The 26738-nt window shown below is 26.9% G+C and overlaps 1 protein-coding gene across 1 annotated transcript in view; it reads left to right on the forward strand.

The window, feature by feature from the left end:
• LOC107164728 (uncharacterized) overlaps positions 1 to 26738 on the forward strand; it is a 138734-nt gene that overhangs the window by 4326 nt on the left and 107670 nt on the right. Inside the window, exons 3-4 of the mRNA XM_015512657.2 lie at positions 265 to 905; positions 24646 to 25003. Of these exons, the coding sequence (XP_015368143.2) occupies positions 265 to 905; positions 24646 to 25003 (999 nt within the window). The remainder of the gene's footprint in view (positions 1 to 264; positions 906 to 24645; positions 25004 to 26738) is intronic.

Genomic DNA, 26738 nt, shown 5'->3' on the forward strand with positions numbered 1-26738 from the left:
ATTGATTTTGTTTCTGAAAAATATGTTTTTATCTACCCATAAATTGTATCAATTCTTTCGGTCGAAAAGTTTTTCACAAAAATATAATAAATCAATATCATCGTAATATAATAAGCTCCTTTTCTCTTTTCAAAATCTAAAAATGTTTTCCTTAAAGTTATAATAGTTAGATTACATATTTATATTTATATGGTATGTAAAGTAGATTAATTATAAATATATTATAAATCATTATAGTGTGATATATTCGATGTATTTTTACAGGTTTAGATGATGCAAAATATGAACCGCCGAAATCAGCTAAGCGCACGAAAAAGCAGCCAAAAGTTTCAGAACCTGAAAGTACAGATGAAGAAGAAGAACCTGAAAGGTCTTCTAAAGAAATCACTTCCCCAACAAGTGGTTCCAAGCGAAAAAGACGTAACGCGGATACTGTTACTATGGACCTTAAAGATATGGTTGTAAAAAAACGCATGGCAAGTCTAAACGCATCAGCTATATTAGCAGCAAGCTATTCGACAGAGAAAAAGTCACCTTCAAAAGGTCAAGATTGTTCAAAGAAATCTACCACTAGTTCTGAAACATCTTCTGAAAGATCCGAGCCAGAAGATGACGCGGAAGATGAAGATTCTGACGGGCATAGAGCGTCCACGGTCCGTACAGCTCTTCAGCCAACGCCTTTACCACCCATTGTACCTCCACCAACGTCACAAATTGCTGTAATCGTTAATCAGGATACAGATGTTACAATCACTACTGGTGTTTACGTCAATAGTACTACTCGATCTACAAGACATGAGGAATTTTGTACCATATCTGGGCTTCAATACCGTATATCAAGTACTAGTCATACGCAAACCGAAGCAACAGCTGTGGCCACGGAAACTTTACTTCATGCTGATCACGTGAGTGATACATATTATTATTTTGAGATTTTATATGAAAAATTACGTAAAAATGCTATTAGTACTTTATAATTTTTATGAACTTTTTTTTGAAACATGAATACAGTTTACATAATTAGTTAAAAATTATTACTAATTGCTAAGACTTGGAGTATTAACATAATGGTTCTAGAATTTTAAACAATGATAAGGGAAATTTTTAATATATGTGTTTCAATAAAATGTATAGAGCTCATTGGGATTTTATTTATGGTTTGTGTATCAGTATATGTGTATATAATATTTGTGTGATAAATTTCACTCATTTTTGTTTGTGGCGTTTAAAAACAATGATAAAATACTTTAAGGAGACAAAGAAAATAATTCTTTTTTTTTGCTTTATGTTTTTGTTTGTCTATTTCCTCGTCCACCCACTTGTTTCGTTACACACATTCACTATTTGCCAAACGACAACATCCGGCTGTATAATATTGTCCCATTGTTTTCATTAGCTTTCCCTCGCAGAGCTTTTTATTTTTTCACTTTTTACGAAGCGATTCAAAAATAAAACAACATTTTTCTATCAATCAACAGTAGGTACAATCGTCCGTGTAGAATTCCGTGGCAGGTATTGTATAATAATATAATGTAATTTTTGTTAAAAGAAAACTTATCTTAAATAACGAATGATCAATTTGCTTTCTTTACATATTGAAGTTGTTATAAAATTTAAATTAAATCTGATTCACGTTTGAATAACTCAAATCTCGGTTTATTAAAACTATTTGTGAAATAATTGAAGTGATAATAATGGGTAATTCAAATGATATACAAAAAATAAATAAATATTGAGATATTTTTATTTTTATAAAATGTTCAAGCTTTTTGTTTTCAAATATGTCAGTTGATTTTTATTATCTGTAAGGTTATTAGTAATATTGTATTATCATTATTGTTTAAGTAGTACGTTTGCTTGTTATTAATTAAAAACTCTTGCTTCCAAGTTCATTATGTGTTCTAATAGTATATTCTGCGTAATCACGGCTTGTAACTACAACTTTCAAGAGTTGAAATTAATCGTTTTTATACTCAACAAATAATATTGTAAATTATAATTGATCTAAAATTAAATTTAAAATATTAGCTCGATTTCTAAAAAACAATTGCCATCCCTCTTATTAAATTATAAATTTTTTGCTTGATTTACATTATTAATTTCGTATGTTATACTGACAAAAGAAATAAGTTAAACATTTATTTCTAACCATTTGTAACGTATTATAATTATTATGTACTTGAGTATTTATTTACTGATGCCTAGGTATGCGAGGGGCCGAGGGATGCCCACTATGCATTTATATTTTAAGTGTTATTTTATTTGATTATAATTGCGTTTCAAAATAGGATTCTATTATTATTATAGTAACTAGTTGGATTTTAATAAAAATAATTTTAAACTGTATATAATTTTTCATCAAATATTTATAAAATTGTATATTTTGAATGACATTAATTAAAAATGAACTAAAATAAATAAATATATGGAAATCAAAATGATTTAACAAGAATAATGTATCCTTTTTATTTAGAATTTGAAATGACTTAATAACATGAATATTGTGGTTTTTAATATATTTATGATAATGCAAGTTATTTTGCTCGGTGAAGGATTAAATCAAAATTAATTACAGGAGATTTTTTTTATAAAAACAATTCTAATTTTTATTTTATTTTGATTATTAGTAGAATTTTATAAGATATCTACTAGAATTCATTTCTTATTACGTTTAAATTAAACCTAATCTAACCTATTACCTAACCTTTAATCATATAAATTTATTTTATATTTGGAATCAAATACCTGACCTTCTGATTTTCGTGTAATGTGTTTTCATCTTTAGTTATTATTAGGTTAATTTTTCTAGGGAATTCAGTAGGTAATAATCATAATATTTTTTAATAATGAATCATCAAAAAATAATGCCGAGTTACATTTGATATTTGTAAATTTTTTTGAAATATTGGTTTAGACGTTACAATATGGTATTTTTTTCTAAGTCAGTACATATGTATTTATGGACGGTTAAAGGCGCCCTTTTGGCGCACCTAGGTTTTGTTTGTTAAAAACCACCTGCGGCGGGATAGCAAAGTCGAAATCGGTTCGCATTGGTTAAGCACTGTTATAAATTATCCCTTTTAGTAAAGAAGAAGAGGAAAACATAAAAAGGGTAAATTCTGTTTACAAACTAATTACTCATATAGTTTATTAAATATACAAAAGCTCCCCGAACATGATGTCATTTTGTAGACGATATAGCTGTTTTTTCCTATTATATGTATATATATATATATTATTGTTAGAAATCGTTTGAGAATTTATGTTTTCAGGATATTTTCCAATAATAACATTTTTTTTATTTTTATTATATTATGCAGTAATTAAAGGTTTTATTATACTATTATGTAGAATAATATATGATATAAGTGTTCTGTATTATTTTTCAATTAAATACATTAAATTTCTAATAATTAGAAATAAACAAGAACAATAACTTCATGGTGAAATTATCTTTGACTAACGTTTTACTAATTGAAATGTTCAAACTTTGTGTGTTGTGACTTCTTGTGGGTATATTGTCTCATGAGTTTATCTTTAAGTTTATAGTTTCTATAAGACATTATGGATGGAATAGTTAACATAAACTCGGTAAACTTTGTTTGTGTATAAAAAGAAAGTTTTAAGTAAAACTTCGTTTTTGGAGTGTTAAAAAATTAAAAACATTTATATTATATCCTTTACCTAATGTATAAATGTCTACAAATAATATGTACAATACCTACTAATAGCGCGATTGCTTTTTAATGCAAGTATTTACCTAATCGCTACGTGATAGTCCAAAAAGTCCATAACTATACTATACTATGGGTATATAATATAATAAATAATAAATACGTTATAATTATTATTTGTTGTACCTACATATTATTATTATTTCTAATTTTGATATTGGAAAATTAGCTTTTTAAAGCACTTAATAGTTCATAGTCATAGCAAAGTTTTTAATTTGGAGTTAACATTCCATAATTGTCGAAGAGTTTTCCTTGTTATTTTTGTAATTAAATCATATTAAATGGTATTTATATTTTGTCATTTATAGATTCATTATTTTACCAAGTTCATTAAAAAACATTGCAGATTTTTTAATTCTAAAATATGATTTAGAGTTGGTCAATAATGAATAATTTAAAGAATTTTTATTCAATTTTTAAATTTTAAAATCAAATCTAAATCAATAATTTAAAAATATTTGTTAGTATCTAACAAATAATTACTGAAATAAAAACTAAAATATAAGTTGTACACAGATGTATTTTATATGATAAACGTAGAACTATCTTTGTACACGTTTAAAGGGTTAAATAATTAAGCTTTTTAATCATTACTGTTATAAATAATTTGTTTATAGTTTCATATTTTAAGTTTATTTTGGTATACAATAATTATTATTCTAACTATCTCTTCGAAAGCTTTATGATTTACTCCAATATCTCATTCATAATGTATCCTGAAGCTTTATAATAATTTTTGCTTCTGGATGTATTGAAACAATTTAATAATTTAATGATGTTATATTTCTAGAAAAAAAGTTGGTATACCTATTTAGTATGAGTTTTATGTAGTTTTACTTTTTTTTTTTTTTTTGGTTTTCGGTCATTGAGACCATACCGCCAAACAAATTTCTCTCCATCTATCTCTATTTTCTGTAGTTTTACTACATAAAATAATTTAAAATAGCTAAAACAAAAATAATATAAACTCACATATGTGTATTTCAACATTTTAGATTCTGAACGAAGTGATGAATGTATTGATTTTACAATGATGTGTGTTTTTTTTTTGTGTCTGTGTACAGCATAACCAGTGCCGCAACTAGAGATAAAAGGGCCCAGGTGCGAATCAAATTTTGGGGCCCCCTATTTCAAACTTTTGTCTTACAAAATTGAATAGCAGTAATAGCACCAAAAGCGCAATTAAGGGTAGGTTTAAACCCCCTGGTAACAAAAAAACCTCAAAAATAATAAAGACACTTCGTTTCCCATCTTAGGGGGCTAAACATTTTTATTTTGGCTTTCCTGATAATGCCTATCCATAGTGCATACCAACTACCAATTACAAATTTTAAAAAGCAAAACAATTTTTATCACTTGATTTTAAATAATTTTCCTTACAAAAACAGATCAAATAATTTATGCATAGGCCTCCATTGTAAACCTAGAACCATATGTGTTTTCATCTCGATCGATATGTTTTAATTTGTAAGTACAAATAAAACATTGCATTATGTACCTTAATACAGTTTATTAAAATAGCATTCCTATTATAGTATTATACTACAAATTTGAATGAATAAAATTATAGAATTATATTATTCATTAACTGCAATAGGAAATAGAAATAGGTACAAATATATTATAATAAATTATAATATAAATTAATTAAATTAAATATAAAAAAAGCTGGTAAGTCGTGGATGTCACTCTGCTGTACAGTAGGTTACGAGTGGGTTACTGTAATTAATGGAATTAAATTTGAATCTAATGATATTATATCATTGTATACGAAAAACGATTCTGAGCGAAGATGGTTTATCTGTCTAGGATATATGTATTATAGATTATTAAAAATTTTCAAATCTTAGATTTAAAAAGAAAATGTTTCATGAATTTCTAGCTTAAAATAATTTGCGAATTTTCGTGATTTTTACGTATGTTGTCAAAATTCAAACTTTGAATGCTTGTAAAAAAAAATTGTGACTATGCATTTATTTAATTTTTCAACTGCTATTGTAAAAATATGAAAGGCGCCTTGTATTAAATTTTCAAGCTTTTCTATCCAACAAATATATTTTTATCGATATTTATAGAAAAAAAAACAAAAAAGTTGAAAAATTAAAATGTCAGTAAACAGCTCAAAACAAATCTAAATATTTTGAAAATTATATAAAATGCCTATCTAAACATTCAGTGAAAATTTCAAGTATCTGGTCATTTGCTTTAGAGTTACACCAAAATAAGAAAATCGCTAAATTCAGTGAAAATCAAATGTTGTAAAAATTTAAATTTCAAATGCTCATAAAAATTTAATTTGAATTTCCGGTGGAAAATTTTTTGATGATAAAGATTGAAAAACTTGTAAGGAATCTTGTATTAAATTTTTAAATCTTAGATTTAAAAAGAAATTTTTTTATGAATTTCTATCTGAAAATAATTTGCGAATTTTCGTGATTTTTACGTATTTTGTCAAAATTCAAACTTTTGATTGTTTGTCAGAATTGTTTATCAGATAACATCATTGATAATAGCATGGAGGGTCGAAAACTATTATTTAAACACAATAATGAAACTAACGATACAAAAATATTAAATATTAATATTAAAATATTAAGTACAAGTCATAGGTAGTTAAAAATTCATAGTATAAAATATTATCTTCATAAGTATAATCAATACTATAAAAACATAATATTAGATGCTGGACCTAACTACACAATGATATCGAAAAATTTCAATTTTCATCATGTGTTATAAATTGGAATAAAAAGTAATATGAGTTTAAAATCTAAAATCTTTTATGTCTGAAAAGGGCCCCCTAAATACGATGATAGGGCTCTTTTGGGGGTGCCATGCACCCTCAGCACCCCCGCTAATTGCGGCACTGAGCATAACTAGTCGAAATAATGCTTCGATTTCAAACTTTGGGGGTGGTTTCCGATGTAAAATTGAAGATCCTTGGTGCATTATAAAGGTCAAAAGTAAAAATTTTCGACAAAATCGATTTTGATTTTTGATGTAACTTTAAAACGAATGACCATTGATACTTGACATTTTCACCGAATGTTAATAAAATTGCTATTAACATATGATTACAATAGCAGTTGAAAAATAAAATAAATTCATAGTTACAATTTTTTTTTATAAGCATTTAAAGTTTGAATTTTGACAAAATACGTAAAAATCACAAAAATTCACAAACTATTTTAAGCTAGAAATTCATAAAAATTTTCTTTTTTAAACTAAGATTTAAAAATTTAATATAAGATTCCTTACAAGTTTTTCAATCTTTATCACAAAAAAAATGTCCACTGGAAATGCAAATTAAATTTTTATAAGCATTTGAATTTCAAATATTTACAAAAATTTGTCAAAACCATGTTTATTTGCGAATTTTTTTGTAGTTCAAAATTCATAATATTGTCTGTATTTTTATCTAAGGTTATAAAATTCAACAATAAGTTTTCCATAAGTTTTGCTTCAAATAGCTATAGAGAAAATTTGAAGCGTCATTATAGGAAAAATGTTTTGAGCGTTTGAGTTTTAAATTTTTATGAAATCGCGTAATGATAACGATTTATCCTCAAACCAGGTATTCGTATATCTATGATAATATAAGGTATTATGAATTATGATAACTACATGATAACTACACTAATTGATTAACCATGCCTTATGCAAAATGCGTCTTAATTGAAAAATGAAATATTTGTTTCAAAATAGAATATATGACAAATTTAAATATAATATATCCTTGACTGACAAATCATCTCCGTTCAGAATCGTTTTTCGTATACAATGATACCTATCATTGCATTCAAATTTAATCCCATCCATTACAGTAACCTACTGTACAGTAGAGCGACATCCACGACTTACCCGCTTTTCTTAATTCGATTTTATTCTTATTTCCTACTGTTTTTTTTCCGCCGAAAAAAAAAATTTGGAATTTTCTTTTTGGATTTATTAATTATAGCCGAGTTACTCGTAGAACATTAGGTACTTAAATATTATTATAAGAAATACATTATCATAAATATAGTGTTATCGCAATGTTACTGACGTCGCGGGAATAAGTCCCTTAGACTGTATATTGCCGTATATTGGGCATTACCACGTTTATGGGTATATACTGTATATACGTACTACATGCAGTGACTCGGGTCGATGCGGTTGTCCGGGGAAGGTCGATGACCCTTTTAAACACTATATACCGCTGTAGTGCTGTTGTAGTCATCGTGTAGCTCACTGAGGCATCGCGTGTTTGTGCATACGAAAAATCGTTTTCGGATATCCGTTTTTCTCGTGAAATCAAAATCGAATAACCCCATGTGCGTTCAAATGGCACGTGTACTGTGTGTAAGCTAGATATTGGTATATCTGATGAGTTGTCTTGTCCTAATCTCTGCACGTAAAATAAAATTGAATATTTCATAGTTTTTTATTCGTAGAGGTAGTTCTCGAATTAATAACGACTTGTCGCGGATTTTTATTTACATGTGTGTCTGTGTGCAGGTTAATGTTTGAATTATATAGATTTTTAATTAATAACAACATTGAGTAATTGGCATTTAATTTGTTGGAACTGAGGCTAATACCTGCTCTTCTTCCTCTTCATCAACTAATAGCAACTGATTATCATAAACTAATTAACATGTTTGATTTCACAAGCTTGCAAGTGTGCGTGCTCGTGTGTAGAAGCATGATGTGCCGCGACTGGTTTATTATCTTCGGTTTGAATATTAATACAATAATATACAAGCCAAACGGTTCTTATATATCAATTTAAACAATGTATATTATAATATACCAACAACACTGTAATACAATAAACAATTGAAATTGACAAAATATTTAATTGTAGTTTTTTAATTCAACACGCTAATGAAAAATGATTTTAATGAATTGTGATTTATATTCAAAAATAATTATAACTAATTAGTCCAATATTGAACTGCATTCTAAATCCATATTAATTATTTAAGCACTTATTTGAATAAAAGTGATGAATGTTAAAAATACCGAACGTTTACAAAATGTTAAAAAAAAGTTAGTTATTTTTATTCCCTAAAATCTAATATATTACATTATATATATATATATATATATATTCAATCTAATATAATATCGTAAATTCTAGAGAATAAAATATTCTTGTAATTTCCCAAATCATTATGCTGGAAAATAATAAACGTTATTTATCTACTCTCTAGAGTCCATTCAAATTTTAATGAATAGGTAATCTAGAGGGTCATCATATGGACTATATGGAAGCGTATCAACTTTTGGAGCATTGAATTTTAAATTACAAACCTTCAGGATTACTGTTCAAATATTAAGCTTAAATAAAACTCTGTTTTGGTTACGTTATAATAAGACTTCTAAAATCTTAATATTGATTTAAAATTCTTGTAAAGCATCTTTAGGGTTTTATTGTTTTATACTTTTCACATGAATTATTGTCTGATTCGTTGATTCTTCTGAAACACTGGTTTGTTTGAATTATTCAATAAATTTGAATACCCAGTGAAATTTATGTTTCTTAAAGTAAATTAAATTGTGCATGAAATTACACCAAATAAATAATCGTTATTCAATAAAAATATATTATGACCGCGTAATCGCACTTAGTAACATTAAAATATGTAGTTTTCGTGCTCAGAATGTAGTAATTAGGAGAAGAGTGAATTTTAAGTGCACTCACCTGTTGAGCCGAAAGACTCGTTGGTAATCACCGTTTGTTATATTGGAAAACCGGTTACATGTTATTATATTTATATGCAATATTTAGTTGTTATATATCTTTATTTAACAGAATCAAAATTTACACGAGATTACTAAATCATTATTAATCATTAAATTACAATATTTTACATATGTTTTCATGTTGATAAAAGAGGTTGGTAAAGTTTTAATTTCTTTTGAATTCATTTTATTCCCAGTAAATATGTAAGTAGTTATAGAACACTATTTGAATAATTCGATTGAAGCTGTGAGTATCACATTCCTACTTACTTTAAATATTTTAGTCTATTGTTTAAAGATTTAATGGAATAAATTACTTATTAATTTTTAAGTGCAATTTTTTTATGTGACTTAAATTGTGTGTGTTTTTGATTTTGTAACAATTGCTTTTATTGCTAAAAATTATTATATTTGACCATCACCGTATGTACATTGTACAATATTATATTCGTATGTATTTTAAATTACTGGATTTTTGGGTTTGGTGAACACATTTATATTTATGGCCAGTTATATTCATAGTGGTTCGTGAGATATTTCAGAAATCCTGGATTTGAGATAGCCAGATAGGTATGCATAAAAATGGCTATATTATAAAATATAGATTTTACTCCTTTTGCAAAACTGTTTAGCGATCATGATATATGGTATAACCTATTTTTGATTTTCCTTTTAATTATAGTATATAACGTTTTAAGTTCATCTATTTTTTATCATATATATGAATTTATATCAGTAATGTCAGTAACATTTATTTAAAAGCTTCCGTATTAATTATTCTACGTTGTGAATAGTATTATTCATTTATTTTCTACGTATATTTTCTACAGATATGTGGTATCATTATAAAGACTAGACTATAGTACTATATATTATGATCAGAATTTTGCCACCAATTAGAGGAACATTTGGTGTAGTTACACCTATTAGTGTAACCTTAAAAAAATTTAATTACTGTATAGTGTATAATTGTATACTTACACCATTTATAATAATGTATAATACCTATAATTTAAGAATTATACTGTTGGTTATGTTGGAACACTTTTAAACTATCTAATTGAAAATATTCATCGAGTATAAATATTTTTATTTAACATTTCATAATTATAGTTTTTTTTTTTTTATATTACTATATAAAACCTTTGTATAGTTTTTTATTGCTTTTTTTTAAAATTACTTGATAAGTATCAACAAATCAGTAAAATACATGACTGATATAAGGTTTAATGAGTGTTCATAAAACAAGTTTAGTCTTCATACATTTGGTCACAAATTTAAGTAAAACACATCGTGTTATATGTTTTTATTGTTTTTTACAACTGTTCTAAAAAAATGTATTTTCTAAAATTCTTGTATAGGTAGAAGAGACATTTATATTATTAAATATATATACTTTACATTATCAACTTTTTTTTAAACCATAAATTCGCACATTATTAATTTTATTTTAACTAACTTATTAACGATTCATTGACGATATATTAGAGTAACTAGTAAGTATCTACATTTTATTTAATCATTTTCCCCTTTTCACAAACATTTTAATGGTGATGTACTGATGACTGATGTATTATCACCCGAAATTCATAATTCATGATTTGAATAAAATATTGTGTATATATTTATACGTGTTACGCATTCGAATTCAGGAAATCAGAATTACGCCGAATACTTTAAATAAGAACTGCGTAGTGCATAATAGGTACTGTCGATTGCATGAAATCGGGTTGGCCCTTCATTCCTATATATTTGGAAAAATTGAAATGAGATAGGTAGTATTATATTTACTATTTTACATAAAATACATGGCTGGTCATTTAATTAAATATTATTGTTATTAATTTTAAATATATAAAAATCATTACCAACGTACACCGTAATAGAATGATCGTGTAAGTAGATTTCCTAATACAACTTATAAATATATATATATAGAGCTGAGCATGATTTCAAATCCGTTGGTTTTTCAAAATCTAAAATCTGTTTAAAAATGGTTTTCAAAATCATATTAACAAAGAGTTTTGATTTGATTTTGATATTTGAGTAAAATTAGTTTTAACAATTGATTTATAAAAATTATGTTATAAATAATGGGACTATCATTAAGGCTGATACTAAATTAGTGATCCCCGAGTGGTATGACTGAATTAGTTCTCGTTTGAAAAAAGTATTTTACTACTTTATCAATTGTTTAATATATTTATTACTTCCAAGTGTATAGTTATTACTCATATGCCTATAAAAATGGTTAGACAAATATGAATATCTGGCCATCTAACTGTGAAAACAGGGAATAATAGTGGGAAATATCGTACAATTATACGAGAACCAATTCAGCTCATGTTAATAAAATACCTTTTTTAAACGGAAACCTATTCAGCAACAGTGATCACTAGAGGTTAAAGTACCTATTTAATGTTCATGGCATAACATCGTTAACCCTTATCATTTTTTTTTAAAATTAATGTGCACTATGACTTGCACGTTAATTTACGAATAATAGTATTAATATTATTATGTTTTTTATTATAATAGAAACCAAAACAACAAATATTATTAGCTTTAGAAGTTTATAATGTGTTTATAGTGTTTGTACATATTATGTGGTTTTAAATTGAAGCTTAGAATTTTTATACATAAAAAGATGGCAAGGGGAACAATATATATGGCGTGAAATTTTAAAACTTGTGTGAAGATTAAATTAAATTATACAATTTAGTTAATTTTAAGAAATTTAATATTTATTCAATGTTTTCTGGATTGAAGCCTAGTGCTTTGTGAAGACAGTCAGCTAATTTTAGATTAGTTCAGATGTCATTGTATTTTCGGTAGAAGTAGATAATGTGTTTAATCGAAGGTATTTCGCCACATAAGAGGCATGGTTCCTGGTCTGTTCTGGTGATGAGATGTTTATGAGTCAAGTTATTATTTTGATAACTTAATTCGTAGTTATAATTAAAATTTAATTTTTACGTATTTAAGTTATCCATTCATGGATGAATTCGGCGTAACATACATACAATTTACGTATTATTATGTATGATGATGTAATTAATTTGGATTACTAACATTCATAAGTTAATTAAATTATATCATGAATTATAATTTATAATAGTTCAACCAAATGAATGTGTAAACGTATACAGGGTGATTCCTTTATCATTGAACACTCATTATTTAAAAAAGTATTTACTTTTTTCAAAATATTTTTTTTCATAGTTTCAAGTTGTTAAAAAACCAACGTTTTTATTAAAAAATTATATTTTTAAATATTTTTTATCCTTATCATTTTTTAAGTTTTTTACTTTTTTGAATGACAACATAGAGTTTTAATATCATATTCCAAAGCAGAATATTTTTCTAATTATTTTGATACGTAAAAATCGAATTTTGGACGAGTAGTTTATGAGTTATAAGTATTTAAAGTTTAGATTGGCGGAGTGGAGTGGTACGGGGTTACCCCGCAAAATGTTTGTCCACTACTCCGCTTGTCTAAACTTTAAATTCTTATAACTCACAGGGGCGTATTCAGTTCTTCCAGGGGAAGGCGAAATTTGAACTCAAATCATAGGTTTTTTAAAAAAAATTTGTACATAAACGACAGTGTACAGATTATAAATAAATTGGCGGATCAAAATTTTTGATCGTTTCGCTTGATTTTCAATAATTGATTTCTACCCACTTTCATAACCCATAACATTAATTATTGTAAACAACATCAACAATATACTAAATAAAATAACTTGACATAGGACATTGGTACATATAAATATAAAAGCATATTATAATAACCACATAATATAATAATAATTATATTAAATATATAATAATAAAATAATATTTAAATAACAAAATCCAATTTTCTTTTGGTCTTTGAAAATCTTTCTACAACTTTTGATGTGTCAATAGTTATGTTTCTATGAATTTTCATCAAAGCCAAACCTGTCAGTTTTTTCTGAGACATTTGGCTTCTCAAACATGTTTTTAACCTGATATAACATTAAGCATATTTCAGAAAGCAATAAGCAAACAGCTAAAAGCCAAAGGAGTTGTGATTAATGCAAAGGAAAAAAGGTGGACAAATTTATAAAAATAATCACATAATTAAATTAATTAATCAATTAAATATCTAAATCAGACTATCTGAGTAAAGTAATACTGAATAGCGGAAATTAAATAAATATGATAGCATTTTTAACTAGTTAAGTTATGTCATAATCATAATAACTAGTTGTAAAAAAAATCTAAACTGATTTTGCTCAACATGGGTAAGTAAAGACTAAAATATACACTAATGCAAATTATTTCATAAGACAGTTTTTTTTAGTTAATTAGATTTATTGCCTAGTAAGCTAAAAATAAACGTCATGAAAATTATACTTTATACTAATGTCTAATAAGGTTGCAGAGTGCGGACCATTAAAAAAAAAAAAAATAATATAATCTTGTAAGTTGAAGACGATCACAATTAATAATTATTATAGACAAACTGCCACAGATACAACAACAATAGTAATTATTGTATATATCTGTGATTATAGCCACGATATCTCTAATTTTTTTATTTTAATCAGTCTTATTTTCATTCTTAATTGATAACAGGTTTTTGATAACCATTATCCATTTATTCCATTTCCATTAAGAAAAAATATGCATTGTATTTTTAATTTTTTAATATAATATTATAATAAAATATGTAAGCATCTATACATGAAACACATTCAACAACGTCCAGGGGGGGGGCGATCGCCCCTATCGCCCCCCCCTTGTATACGCCCCTGATAACTCATAAACTACTCGTCCAAAATTCGATTTTTACGTATCAAAATAATTAGAAAAATATTCTGCTTTGGAATATGATATTAAAACTCTATGTTGTCATTCAAAAAAGTAAAAAACTTAAAAAATTATAAGGATAAAAAATATTAAAAAATATAATTTTTTAATAAAAATGACAAATGTTGTTTTTTTAACAACATGAAACTCTGTAAAAAAATATTTTCAAAAACATTGATACTTTTTGAAATAATGAGTGTTCAATGATAAAAGAATCACCCGGTATATTAGATCGGTACATTTGGAATTTATGTAATTAAGCTTAAAACAATTGTGTAAAAAATAGCGTTTCTAATACAAATACTACTTCTAGGGGGCAAATGTAAACTGGACCCGAAAAATACGGGCTCAGTTTACAAAAGACCTTTTGCATATTTTTTTTTTCCTCGGGCTAAGTTTACAATCGCTCCTTCTAGGTGCTACTCTTAGTAGTTTCACTTAAACCTAAAAAAACTTGCCAAAGGTTGAATTCAAGTACCTACACCGGGACATAATAGGTAAAATAATTTACTTTCGAATATTATTCAATATAATATTCTCAAGCTTTTAAAACATTTAAAACTGTACACAATTGTAAATAAGCGCAGACAATACAGTTGATTCTGTGTTCAATAAAAAATAGATCTAATAGGCCTGTAAAAAATCTTATTTTCTGTGATACATTTATTTATGAATTATACATTTGCCTTAGTATATTTGGTCGAGTTTGAAGTTTTATGCTAGGTGAGAGTTTTGCTATTTTTAGTGCTTTTTATATTTATCATCTCAAAATTGTGCAGGGACTTGCTAGGTTTATGCGCGCTGATTGATAGAGTTGAGCTGCGTGAAAATTCAATGCATATAGGATGGATACAAACGTTGCCGATCTTTCTTTACAAATTATACTGAGTCTAGTGCATTTATATTATAGATTTTCTTTAAACTTTGTTTCTTTTTTATAATACTGTGTTAAGGGGACTTCCATTTATAATCCTGTAATTTTTTACAGCTTCCCTCCCTATGTACTACAAACACAGTCAAAATTAAGTAGGTAATAAAAAGACGAACATGTTTAAATAACAATATAATTTATGTCGTTTTCTTTAGAGGTAGATTGACCTGTTACTCCGTTTTTTGTTTCGAAATTATAATTTTTAAATATATATTATTTACAACATAGACCTTCAGTATTTTAATTTTTTTGATTGAATGCTCTTGATTTTTGTATTCATATTATTCTACAGGATAAATAAAATTGTATTGATGGGATTAAACTATATTTAATACACAGTCTTCCAATTAATCACTTTATATATTTAACAATATTTATTATTAATAGTATTATTTTGAAGTAAAATAAACATTTTTTACCTTTGCCTAGTGTTGGTGATCAAAAATTTATAAATAATTATGTACTAATTATCATTTTTAATAAATTATTTTAATAATAAACACTTTAATTAAACGCTATTTTCAATGGGTGCCGAGAAGAGAACCCCGTATATATATTATAATATAATATTTAATAATTTAGCTGCTAGTTTTTATTTATGGTTAGCACTTCCAATAATTAGCCAATGCATCAAAACACTTCATTATCACTCTGGGTCTAATAATCACATAATTAAATTTCAGTTCAATCATACAATATATATTATATTAAGGAGGTCAAAGTTGAATTACTTTTAACAAAATTTTATTTCTTAGTGTTCATCATACTATATGAAAATGAATAATAATAATATTGTTAATGTTTGTTGACTGCAGCATAAAAACATAATTTAACAACTTATAAAGTATTTATTGCTTTACCTAACCTAACCTTTAAATAGTTATGTTATTGTGTTGATAAAAATAACTATTTATTCAGGCTATTTAGCTATTTTAATTATCTATAGCCACTAGGCATTTTTATAAATTTTTAAAAACACAAAGTAAAGTTATCTATTATATATTTTGTTTTATTTATTGATTTGGGATGGCCGATGGACATTTGAATAACCCAATTTATGCAGTATTATAGCAGTTTTAATTTTATATTTGATCTGTATAGTGATTCACATATTCAAATGGTTTGTTATCCAATATTGTTATTAATGCATGATTGATTTTTTTTAAAGTGAATATTATTTGTCATATTCAAAAGACCACATATTATGTTTATTAATTCTAATTGAATTTCAGATATTATTATACCAACACCAACATTTTATTAAAACGTACACTGAAATTGGTTATACATTAGTTGTTTCGTTTTTAATTGAAACAATCTGATTACGATGATTCATGTGTTAAAACAAAATATCATGTATTTTGAATCCTCTTAAATAATTATGGAAGGATAGTTAAAATAATTTACAAAAATTCATTTTTACTAAATTATTAACACTAAATTTTTTGAAAATAATTACTAAAGTAACAAGTAGATGTATATACAGTAGAACCCCTCTCGTACGCCCTCGGCTAATCCGTCGCTCCGGTTGATCCGACCATAGTATTATTGATATGAATACTATGTATGTAATTTAAAAAGTACAATTTGGATTTTCCAATTTATAAAAGATATATACAATTAATTGCTAGTTTAATATTTCCCTTATTAGTCTTAGCTAAGTCTAAAATGTCATTTGCTAAACAAAAATCTATAATTAGTTTTTTTTTAAGTATTGTAAAATATAATAAATTTCTAATATAATCTTGTACCTATGTAATATATAAATAAAAATGTTCTGTATATTCGATCTGATAATCCGACCTTTTTCGCGTTCCGATCACACCCCCAGTCCCGGAGGTGACGGATTAGAGAGGTTCTACTGTATCTAGTAGCAGTGATAAAGTTTATTAATTTGGAATTTGAATTTTTTCGTAGAAAACAATAGGGGTGAACTGGGAGGTAAACGGCCCTAACCAGTATATGAAAATCTAGTTTTCGGGTATCAAAATATGTTATACATTAATTAATGCATTAATACATTATAATATACCTACTTGTTCAGGTGCTCTTAGCAGCCCATATAATAAGTCGGTCGGTGTACTATGACCACAAGTTAAAGATAATTTAACTAAATTTATATTTAAGTAAACCTACCTAATTATAAAATAATAAGTTTTTATATATTTTGAAAGTTTGGATGCTTTTAACTCGTTAAATAGAGAATATAAAAACTTTTTTGGCTTCTGTGCAAGTTATGCATTTTTTAATAACCATACTTTATTAAATAGGTTGGTATACATACATATTTTAATTTAAAATACATTTATTTAAATTTAGAAACTACACAATGATAATATAGAAGTATAGTAAACAATATAAAGGTATTCATGTTTTCATTAGTTTTTATTTTTATAAAGTTAATGTACCTACCTGAATACTTGATGTTAAAAATTTTGTGAAGAAATGGAAATTACTGGAAAGAACCATTGTTTATTATTTACCTAATTACATTTTTCAGAGTTTATTTTTACGTTCAATAATAATATTGGTCTGCATATTAAAAAGTCATGATTTAGTACTCGATTTTGTATCTATTTATTTTATCTTGTTTTTAAATGGTGGAAAGTTGGTAATCGCACTTTTGTATCGAATTATAGGTGTTGAGAGTACCATGTCATTGAGCAAGTCACTGTTTATTAATGTGTATGACGTATGTTTTAAATTTGAATTCGATGATACGATAAACGATTCTGAGCCAAGACGTCAAGGTGGTCTATCAGTTTATATAATATTAATTAATATATGAATATATATTGCTAATTAAGGTAAAATGCATTTTTCTATGAGTAATATATCGATATAGGGAGGACGAATTAATTGTTTCCGAAAACATTAAACATTTGAAAATGTCATCGTGTGTAAAAGATATGATGATGTGTGTCAAAGCGCCCGATGTTGATATAATTTGGTCCCATAAATGTACTATACAGCTGGAATACGAGTATAATGATCTGTAGAATAAACCAAATTGTCCAAATTTGATAATTTTTTATTTTAATAAATTATTTTATACCATAATTTGAAATAAAATAGAACATTTGAGTTAAATGTGGTCTGTTATCAAGTTATGAAAATCCAACTATTTTACCAGGCCCGAGAATTTTTCTTATTAAGTTATATATTGGATAGTTTATTTGTTGATAATTTTAGATTCTGAGCGGAGCGAGGAATGTATTGATTTTACCATGATGTGTTTTTTTTTTGTGTGTGTCATCACGTTTTGGGGCAGTAAAAGTGCTTCAATTTTTGACTTCACCTCGTTCGATCAGAAAGTGAATCTAGTTGGTACTTTGGGGGGTCAAAAGGGAAAAATTCTTAATACTTTTCTAAACAATCGAGAAAAACAAACTAAAAATTAAGGGAAAAATGGGAAATTTTACGCACAATCAGTTTTCGACAAAGTCGATTTTGGTTTTTGATGTAACTTTAAAACAAATGACCATTGATACATGAAATTTTCACCGAATGTTAATAAAATTGCTATTAACATATTATTACAATAGCAGTTGAAAAATAAAATAAATTCATAGTCATAATTTTTTTTTTATAAGCATTAAAATGTTAATACTGACAACATACGTATAAATCACGAAAATTCGTAAATTATTTTAAGCTAGAAATTCATAAAAAATTTTCTTTTTAAATCTAAGATGTGAAAATTGTTAATAATCTATAATATATCCTAGACAAATCAGCCGTCTCCGCTTAGAATCGTTTTTCGTATACAATGATATAATATGAATAATAATAATATAATCATTGGATTCAAATTTAATTCCATCCATTACAATAACCCACTTGTAACCTACTGTACAACAGAGCGACATCTATGACTTACCCCCTTTTTTTTGTTTGTTTTTTAATATTTCAAAAATCATTAAACTGAGCTAAACGATTTTGTGAAACCCTGAAAGATTTTCTCTTAAATAAATATACCTATTTTATCCACGTTTATATTTTCCGTATCAAAGTTAAAATAACTATATAGGTATTTATATTGTAGTTTTGACGTGTTGTGCATTCTCGCGATTTTAAAACTCAAGTACTCAACTACTTTTCAAATGAAATACAATTCGGCATGTACAAAGTTGTTATAATATCATAAAATAATAAATATTGAAAGGTTTAGTGTAGTACATTAAAGTCGGTCAAAACCTTTATTACGCCCTCGTCAATTTGGATGGTAATTAAATACATTGAAGGGGGACATAACACACGCGAGTACACGACGTAATATAATATGTAGGTACCTAACCTATACACACAAAATGCGACAAATTATTTGGTTTGGAATTTTAAAAAAGTTCGGTTACGCATTTTCATAGTTTGAGCAAAAAGTTTACCATAGATATTTGTATATAATTTATAATATTATATTATAGGGTCGTGTTTTTTTCCGCTTACCCGTTGCAGCGTGTCCGACCGTTCTGTATGCGTTTAAATTTTACGACCCGTTGCGTTTGTATTTATACGAAATCAATTGTATATTATGGGTATTTAGTAATATGTGTACCATTTGATTTCCTACCCTCTATTTTAACAACGCATGTGTGTTTGTAGCATGATGTAACATAGTGAATACATTGTACATTATACGATCAACAACAACCACACAGTTCAATCGACCTCGCATTGACGTTGCTATCTATCCGCCGATAAGTTTGGCTTAGAGACGACAGAAAATCGATTTGTGCGGCATAAGGCACTCGCCGAAAGGATCGGATGAGTGAATGAGAGGAGGTTCGAGGCCGGCAATAAGAATGGGATGAAATGATGTGTGCCACTATTTTCCACGTCGTTCAACGTTTTAAAGAGCAGCATGCCTTTGTTTTCGTTTACTTTTTGTCTGTCTTTAAATTTGTTTATAACGTTAAGACATCGTTTTCGTTTTCCACTTTTAAATTAAATGTTATAAAAAATTCAATAAAAGCATTGCCGATGGATCCAATAAGCTCTGTAGTATGTTTATTTATTTTCACAGTAATCTCTGTATATACGATTTACCATCACAGCTGTTAAATGTATTATTATTTAATCATATAAAACTACAACTATCGTTAATTTTAAATTGTTTTTACAATAATACATTTTATTTTTACTTGACTAAAACGACTGCGGTGTTTACATGATACCTTTTATCATGTATATGTTGTTTTTGTACATAATATTATATGTGAAATATATTATCTGAAATCTGAAGTGAAAATTAAATTTTTACGAAATTAATTGTATTAAAAAAATAATGAACTTTTTGGTTGAGTCTGATGACAATAAGAAGCGTTAACCAAATTTTTGCAATTTTTTTAAAAGCCTGTAGGCATTGTCTTAATCTTTCTATATTTTAACAAAAAGTTATAAACGGGTGACAAAACTTATTTAAATAATCATGCAATCATTTTTGTGTATGTTAATTCATAATGATATAAAACAAATGTGTATTACATTGCATGGCATGCAGTCTGCATTTATTATGATGTGATAAGTAATAATTATTGTTATTACGATCTCTCAATAATTGTTTTATTAAAATCATTATGATATCTATTTTTAAGAGACATGATTATTAATTTAATGATCGTTAATTTATCGACTTTATATTTATACATGATGATATTTTATTCAAATGCGTTATATGTTGGGCGTATTTTAATATATATTTTATTATACGTATGTGACTTGTACAATATAATTTTATAATTTTTACTACACTGAAATAATATGTAAATTTAAATGTTAACATTTATTATTTTTGTGTATTTACAAAATTTTATGTTTTGTGAGAAACTTCGTGCGTTATACTTTTTATATTTTAGGTTTAAGTAATGCATGCGTGATGCGTTATACGAATAACATACTAAACATTCATAGGGAATTTAATTTTATTACCTTATGGTGTTTTACTTTTATGATGTGATTGTGTTGAATGTCGAAAAGGTCAAATCGTTCAGTGATAATGTTGTTTATCGTTGTCAAATAAATATTATGTTTTATATATTATTATGCGTGTACAATATTTTACATCATGGATGGTTTACATAGTCCGGTCTCCGGTTCACCCCGCGTCTCCGCTCACTTATATCTTTTATTTGAATCACTTATCTTTAAAGAATTATAAGGTTTATTTCAAATAATATGCTTTTAAAATAAAAATTATTAACATCATTGGTTATACATTTTAGATTCTGAGCGGAGCGATGAATGTATTGATTTTACCATGATGTTTGTGTTTTTTTGTGTGTCTGTCATCACGTTTTGGGGCAGTAAAAGTGCATTGATTTTTGACTTCAGTACCTCGTTCGATCAGAAAGTGAATCTAGTTGGTACATTGGGGAATCAAAAGTGAACAATTCTTAAAAAATGACAATAGCTACATGAAATTTTCACCAAATGTTTATATAAGTATATTCTATCCACCATGCAATTTTCAAAAATTTTCGACTTAAGTTGAACTATTATTAGGCATTTGAAATTTTCGATCATTATTAGTTTTTTTAAATTAATATCGAAAAAAATGTGTTTGTTGGGCAGAAAAGCTTGAAAATTTAATACAAGGCTCTTAACATATTGTTACAATAGCAGTTGAAAAATAAAATAAATTCATAGTTACAAATTTTTTATAAGCATTCAAAGTTTGAATTTTGACTAAATACGTAAATATTACGGCAATGTTCAAATTATCTTAGATAGAAATTCATAAAAGTTTTTCTTTTTAATTCTAAGATTTGAAAATTTGATACAAGGCTCCTAACATATTTTTACAATAGCAGTTGAAAAATAAAATAAATACATAGTCACAATTTTTTTTATAAGCATTCAAAGTTTGAGTTTTGTCAACATATTATGTAAAAATTCACAAATTATTTTAAGCTAGAAATTCATGAAAAAAATTCTTTTAAAATCTAAGATTTGAAAATTTAATAGAAGATTCCTTAAAAGTTTTTCAATCTTTATCACAAATAAAAAATCCACCGAAAATTCAAATTAAATTTTTATGAGCATTTGAAATTTAAATTTTTACAATATTGGATTTTCACTGGATTTCAAATTTTGAATTTTGACAACATACGTAAAAATCATGAAAATTTGTAAATTATTTTATGCTAGAAATTCATTAAAAATTTTCCTTTTATATCTAAGAATTTAAAATTTAGTATAAGGCTCCTAATATATTTTTACAATAGCTGGTGAAAAATAAAATAAATATATTGGCACAATTTTTTTTTACAAGCATTCAAAGTTTGAATTTTGACAACATATGTAAAAATCACGAAGATCACGAAAATTCGCAAATTATTTTAAACTAGAAATTCATAAAAATTTTTCGTTTTAAATCTAAGATTTGAAAATTTTTAATAATCTATAATATATCCTAGACAGATAAACCGTCTTCGCTCAGAATCGTTTTTCGTATACAATGATATAATATCATTGGATTCAAATTTAATTCCATCCATTACATTAACCCACTTGTAACCTACTGTACAGCAGAGCGACATCCACGACTTATCCGCCTTTTTTTAAAAATGTTTATATTGACAATTCTCGATACAGCTTTATTCATCTAAAACAAATTATGTTTAACTATTTTTTTCATAAAATATATGTATATCAAGCATAAATATTCAAATATATTTATTAGTTCTAAAAAAACCACTAAGGATTAAACAAAGCTTTTTTTAAATTATTCAGTTTAAAAATATAAAAGAAATTGGAAAATCTCTAAAAGGTGTTAAAATCTTAAAACAATAATTTATCTTAGAAAAACATTTTTAAATTGATTTCTTCAAAGAATGTAATCTTCAAGATAACTATTTAAAATTCAAAAAATAATTTCCTATGATAATTAATCTTGAATAGGTACAGCTAGTATTCAATCCATAGAAATGCTTTATGTAAGTATATTTTAATACTTTTTATAGACTTGGATCCAAAAAAATATTATGCGTCATTGTTTATTCAGCTTTATAAATTTTATTTCATTTAACAGTGAGAATTTAAATAAATATATATAGTTATATTTATTTTTATAATGAAAATGGATTTTGTATACAATTATAAGACTACATTCAAAATCATATTATTCAGTTCAAATGTTAACATACTACCTATCGTAATAGTAAATATGTCTTACACCGTGTCCTACGTGAATCCGACGAGTGCGACTCGTGCGAACGAATTCTATTCTGACCATGCTGTTCTGTCGCAATACGATGCATCCGATGCGACAAAATACAAACTGTTTTGTTTTTCGTCGCGTAGGTCGGATTCACGTAGGACACGGCATTAAACATACAAACGTATGTTTTTAAATCAAGTTTTGTACTTTGCTTATTTGTTTGGAGCTTCAAGGTTTTGATATTTTAAATTCAAAAGGGTGACTTCGGTAAAAATGTAAAAAGCATTCTTCTGCTGCAGTTTAAATAAAACTATAGAATATTATTTTTACTATTGAATTTAGTTAATATATTAATGTAAATACCTATATATAAATGGATAAAATGGTAAAAATGTAATAATTTATATTATCACAAGTAAATATAGATATTAGATACATAAATATTTTATTATATTGCAATATTCTGAAATCTCATTTATAAATCGTTCGTTTTTATTTTTTTTATCTATTATATATTAATATATCATATCGGCGATACTTACTTATTCACACGCACATGGCATATTATATCATCTTATTAAAATGATATTATAATTGTACAAATCTTTATATGTGCTGTCTGTCATTGGATGTTTATATAATATTTTGTACCTATAGTCTACATGCGTATACTTATAGTATCTATATAACATTATTTCTAGACCTTTATCAGTTACTTACGTTCTGCTTGTACCTTTACACATTGTTCTGTATCTATAAATATTTGTTTGTTTGTGAATTATAGTAAAAATAAAAAAAAGTTAAAATATATATAAATAGAATACAATAATATGTATACATAATTAAAGATGTCTCTGAAGGTAGTTGGTGAGCATTTGTCTCCGGTTTTCTACGGTTTATAAGGTATAAAGTGTTTCATATCCTTTTTGTTCCGTAAACTATTTGTAAAACAGTATTGTATATTTGTACGAGTGATTATGAAAATAGCGAACGAGGATCAGTCTTTCCTATTGTGGAGAAATAACCAGTCCCGCTTATGAAATGTTTATCAGTTTATCACCACTGTATTGATGTTTTGTACCGTTTTGTAATTTAGCTCTAAGATAACCATCTAAATTTGTATTGGGCTCGTCCCCCTTCATAATATTAAAAAATACAAAATGGTTGAAGTCGTTCGATTAACGGCTATTGAATTGTATGGTGAAAATGAAATCGTTGAGTTTTTCAAAATATCTATTTTTTGTCCGATTTTACAGACGGTTTCACAACAGCCCGCTTCTTCGGTACCAGTGCCGTCTCAGCAACATCAGCAGCAGCCAGCGGCTCCGCGTCCATTGTATGCGCCTTTGACCGCATTGTCCAGCATGCAGCCGCCTGGTTCATCGGGCACTGACCACCATCCGTCGCCGCAGCAGCCGCTGCCACCGCCACCGCCGTCGCATCACCGGCGTCATCACCACCATCACCACCACAGTGCCCCGTACAACAGCGCGTTTTCTGCGCCACCGCCACCGACTCAAGCCAACGGCGCATCGTCCGATGTTTCTGACATCAGCGGCAAACACGAACAACCAGTACCACTACCGCCACCGCCACCTCCGCCGTACGCCCACGGTGAGTACCTATACTATCACCTAGGTTAAGGTAACACCTACTTATATATTATTATTCCTATGCTTAAAATGTACATGAACGTAAGGTTTAATGGTAAGATTCATAGTAAACCAAAAGTCAAAAGTTCCAAAGCTCTTCCCCACACTTAGTATTTGTTAATTTGGATCATATATATTGTAGTCAACTCGATGTCTTGATTGTCTAACGTATACATAAATGTGTACACGATATATCCATAATATTATAATACAATATTATATGTTATAACAGTTATAAGCTTATAACTATCATAGATAATTATGATAAGTAAAATTATACATTTAACCCATGACAGTTTTATTTTGCTTGTGCACGAGGGATTGGATTTTAACCTGCAGAAAGAGATAAACACTTCTATGGTGGGCCGAACCCCCGAACTCACCACAGTTATGCCGATGATATTATATGACTGCACTTACGAATCTCCAGTTAACTGGTATTTATAAAATTTGTAAATCGACTAAGTCTTAAGATATGACGTGTACTTGCGTGTAATAGGCTATTGTCGTGTACCTTTCGATTTATCTATTTTCTATTTTTAAGTTTTACCTTCAACCACCCTGCAAGTTACTATATTTTACATATATACTACTATCAAGTTACGATTTGTAATTTTTATTCAAAAACTTTTAATAACGTTAACTAACAACTAAAAATTGGTGAAATGGAATTCTTTTTCCTCCAATAAATAAAAATTCTGGCAAAAGAAATATCGACATTTTAATGTTTTTCGATATAGGTGCATATATCTATAACTATATTATGTATATGCGTATACATGAAATAAATATTATTATCGGAATTCAATATTATAAACGTATTATATTATATTGGTGGCGTAGAGTATAGGGGATGATCTCGACCTTTGGTAGTCCTATTTATGACAATACAATTATACAATTATTGTCGTTGAATAAAAGATAGGTTATAATAATATATAATATAAAATTAATATTTAAGAAGTTGATCAATGAGGGAAAATCCTTCGTATCAAGAGTTGTGTAAAAAAAAGTTAACCTTCGGTTTACCACTGGATATGATATGTTTGCGGTACTATTGCAAAGTCCTATTTTCAGATAGGGTGGCTTTCAGTTCCAACATAAGTGAACTCTGAATTGCTGTGTGATGGATGTGCTCATTGTTCTCATAATCTCATCTATTTTCTTTATGATGAAAGTTTTGTGGTTGTATATTTCAATTTATTGACATATTATTATAATATTTAGAAAAATATCATAATTTTGAAACGCATCACGCACTTGACAGCCTTTGCTATACGAACTTAGCAGCAGTAAGTGTTGTTTGGTTTATATTAAACTAAATAAGTATAATACATAAACTCTTGAAAATATTGATGTGATTTTAGTTGTTTATGACCGAATTTATATTCTATAAAAATATTATTCGCCAATTGAAAAGTATGATTTCGTGAATATGTAATTAAAGCATTGTATATTTTATAATCTGTATAGGTACCTAGATACTGTTATATTATTTTAAATATAACCGATTGTATTTTTTTTTTGACGAATTATCTTTTTTGTTTATTAAATCAGTAGATTTTTGTTAATTTGACAATATATATTTTAAAAACCCTTTGTTTAAATTATATATGATCAACGGATATGACCCATCCATCACTAATCGTAATTGGTATACATCACATAATAATATATTATATTATTAAAGGGTTTCA

This window comes from Diuraphis noxia, unplaced genomic scaffold (genome assembly GCF_037042655.1).
Source record: "Diuraphis noxia isolate RWA-SAM2 unplaced genomic scaffold, SU_Dnox_SAM2 contig0005, whole genome shotgun sequence".
Taxonomy (NCBI): Eukaryota; Metazoa; Arthropoda; class Insecta; order Hemiptera; family Aphididae; genus Diuraphis; species Diuraphis noxia.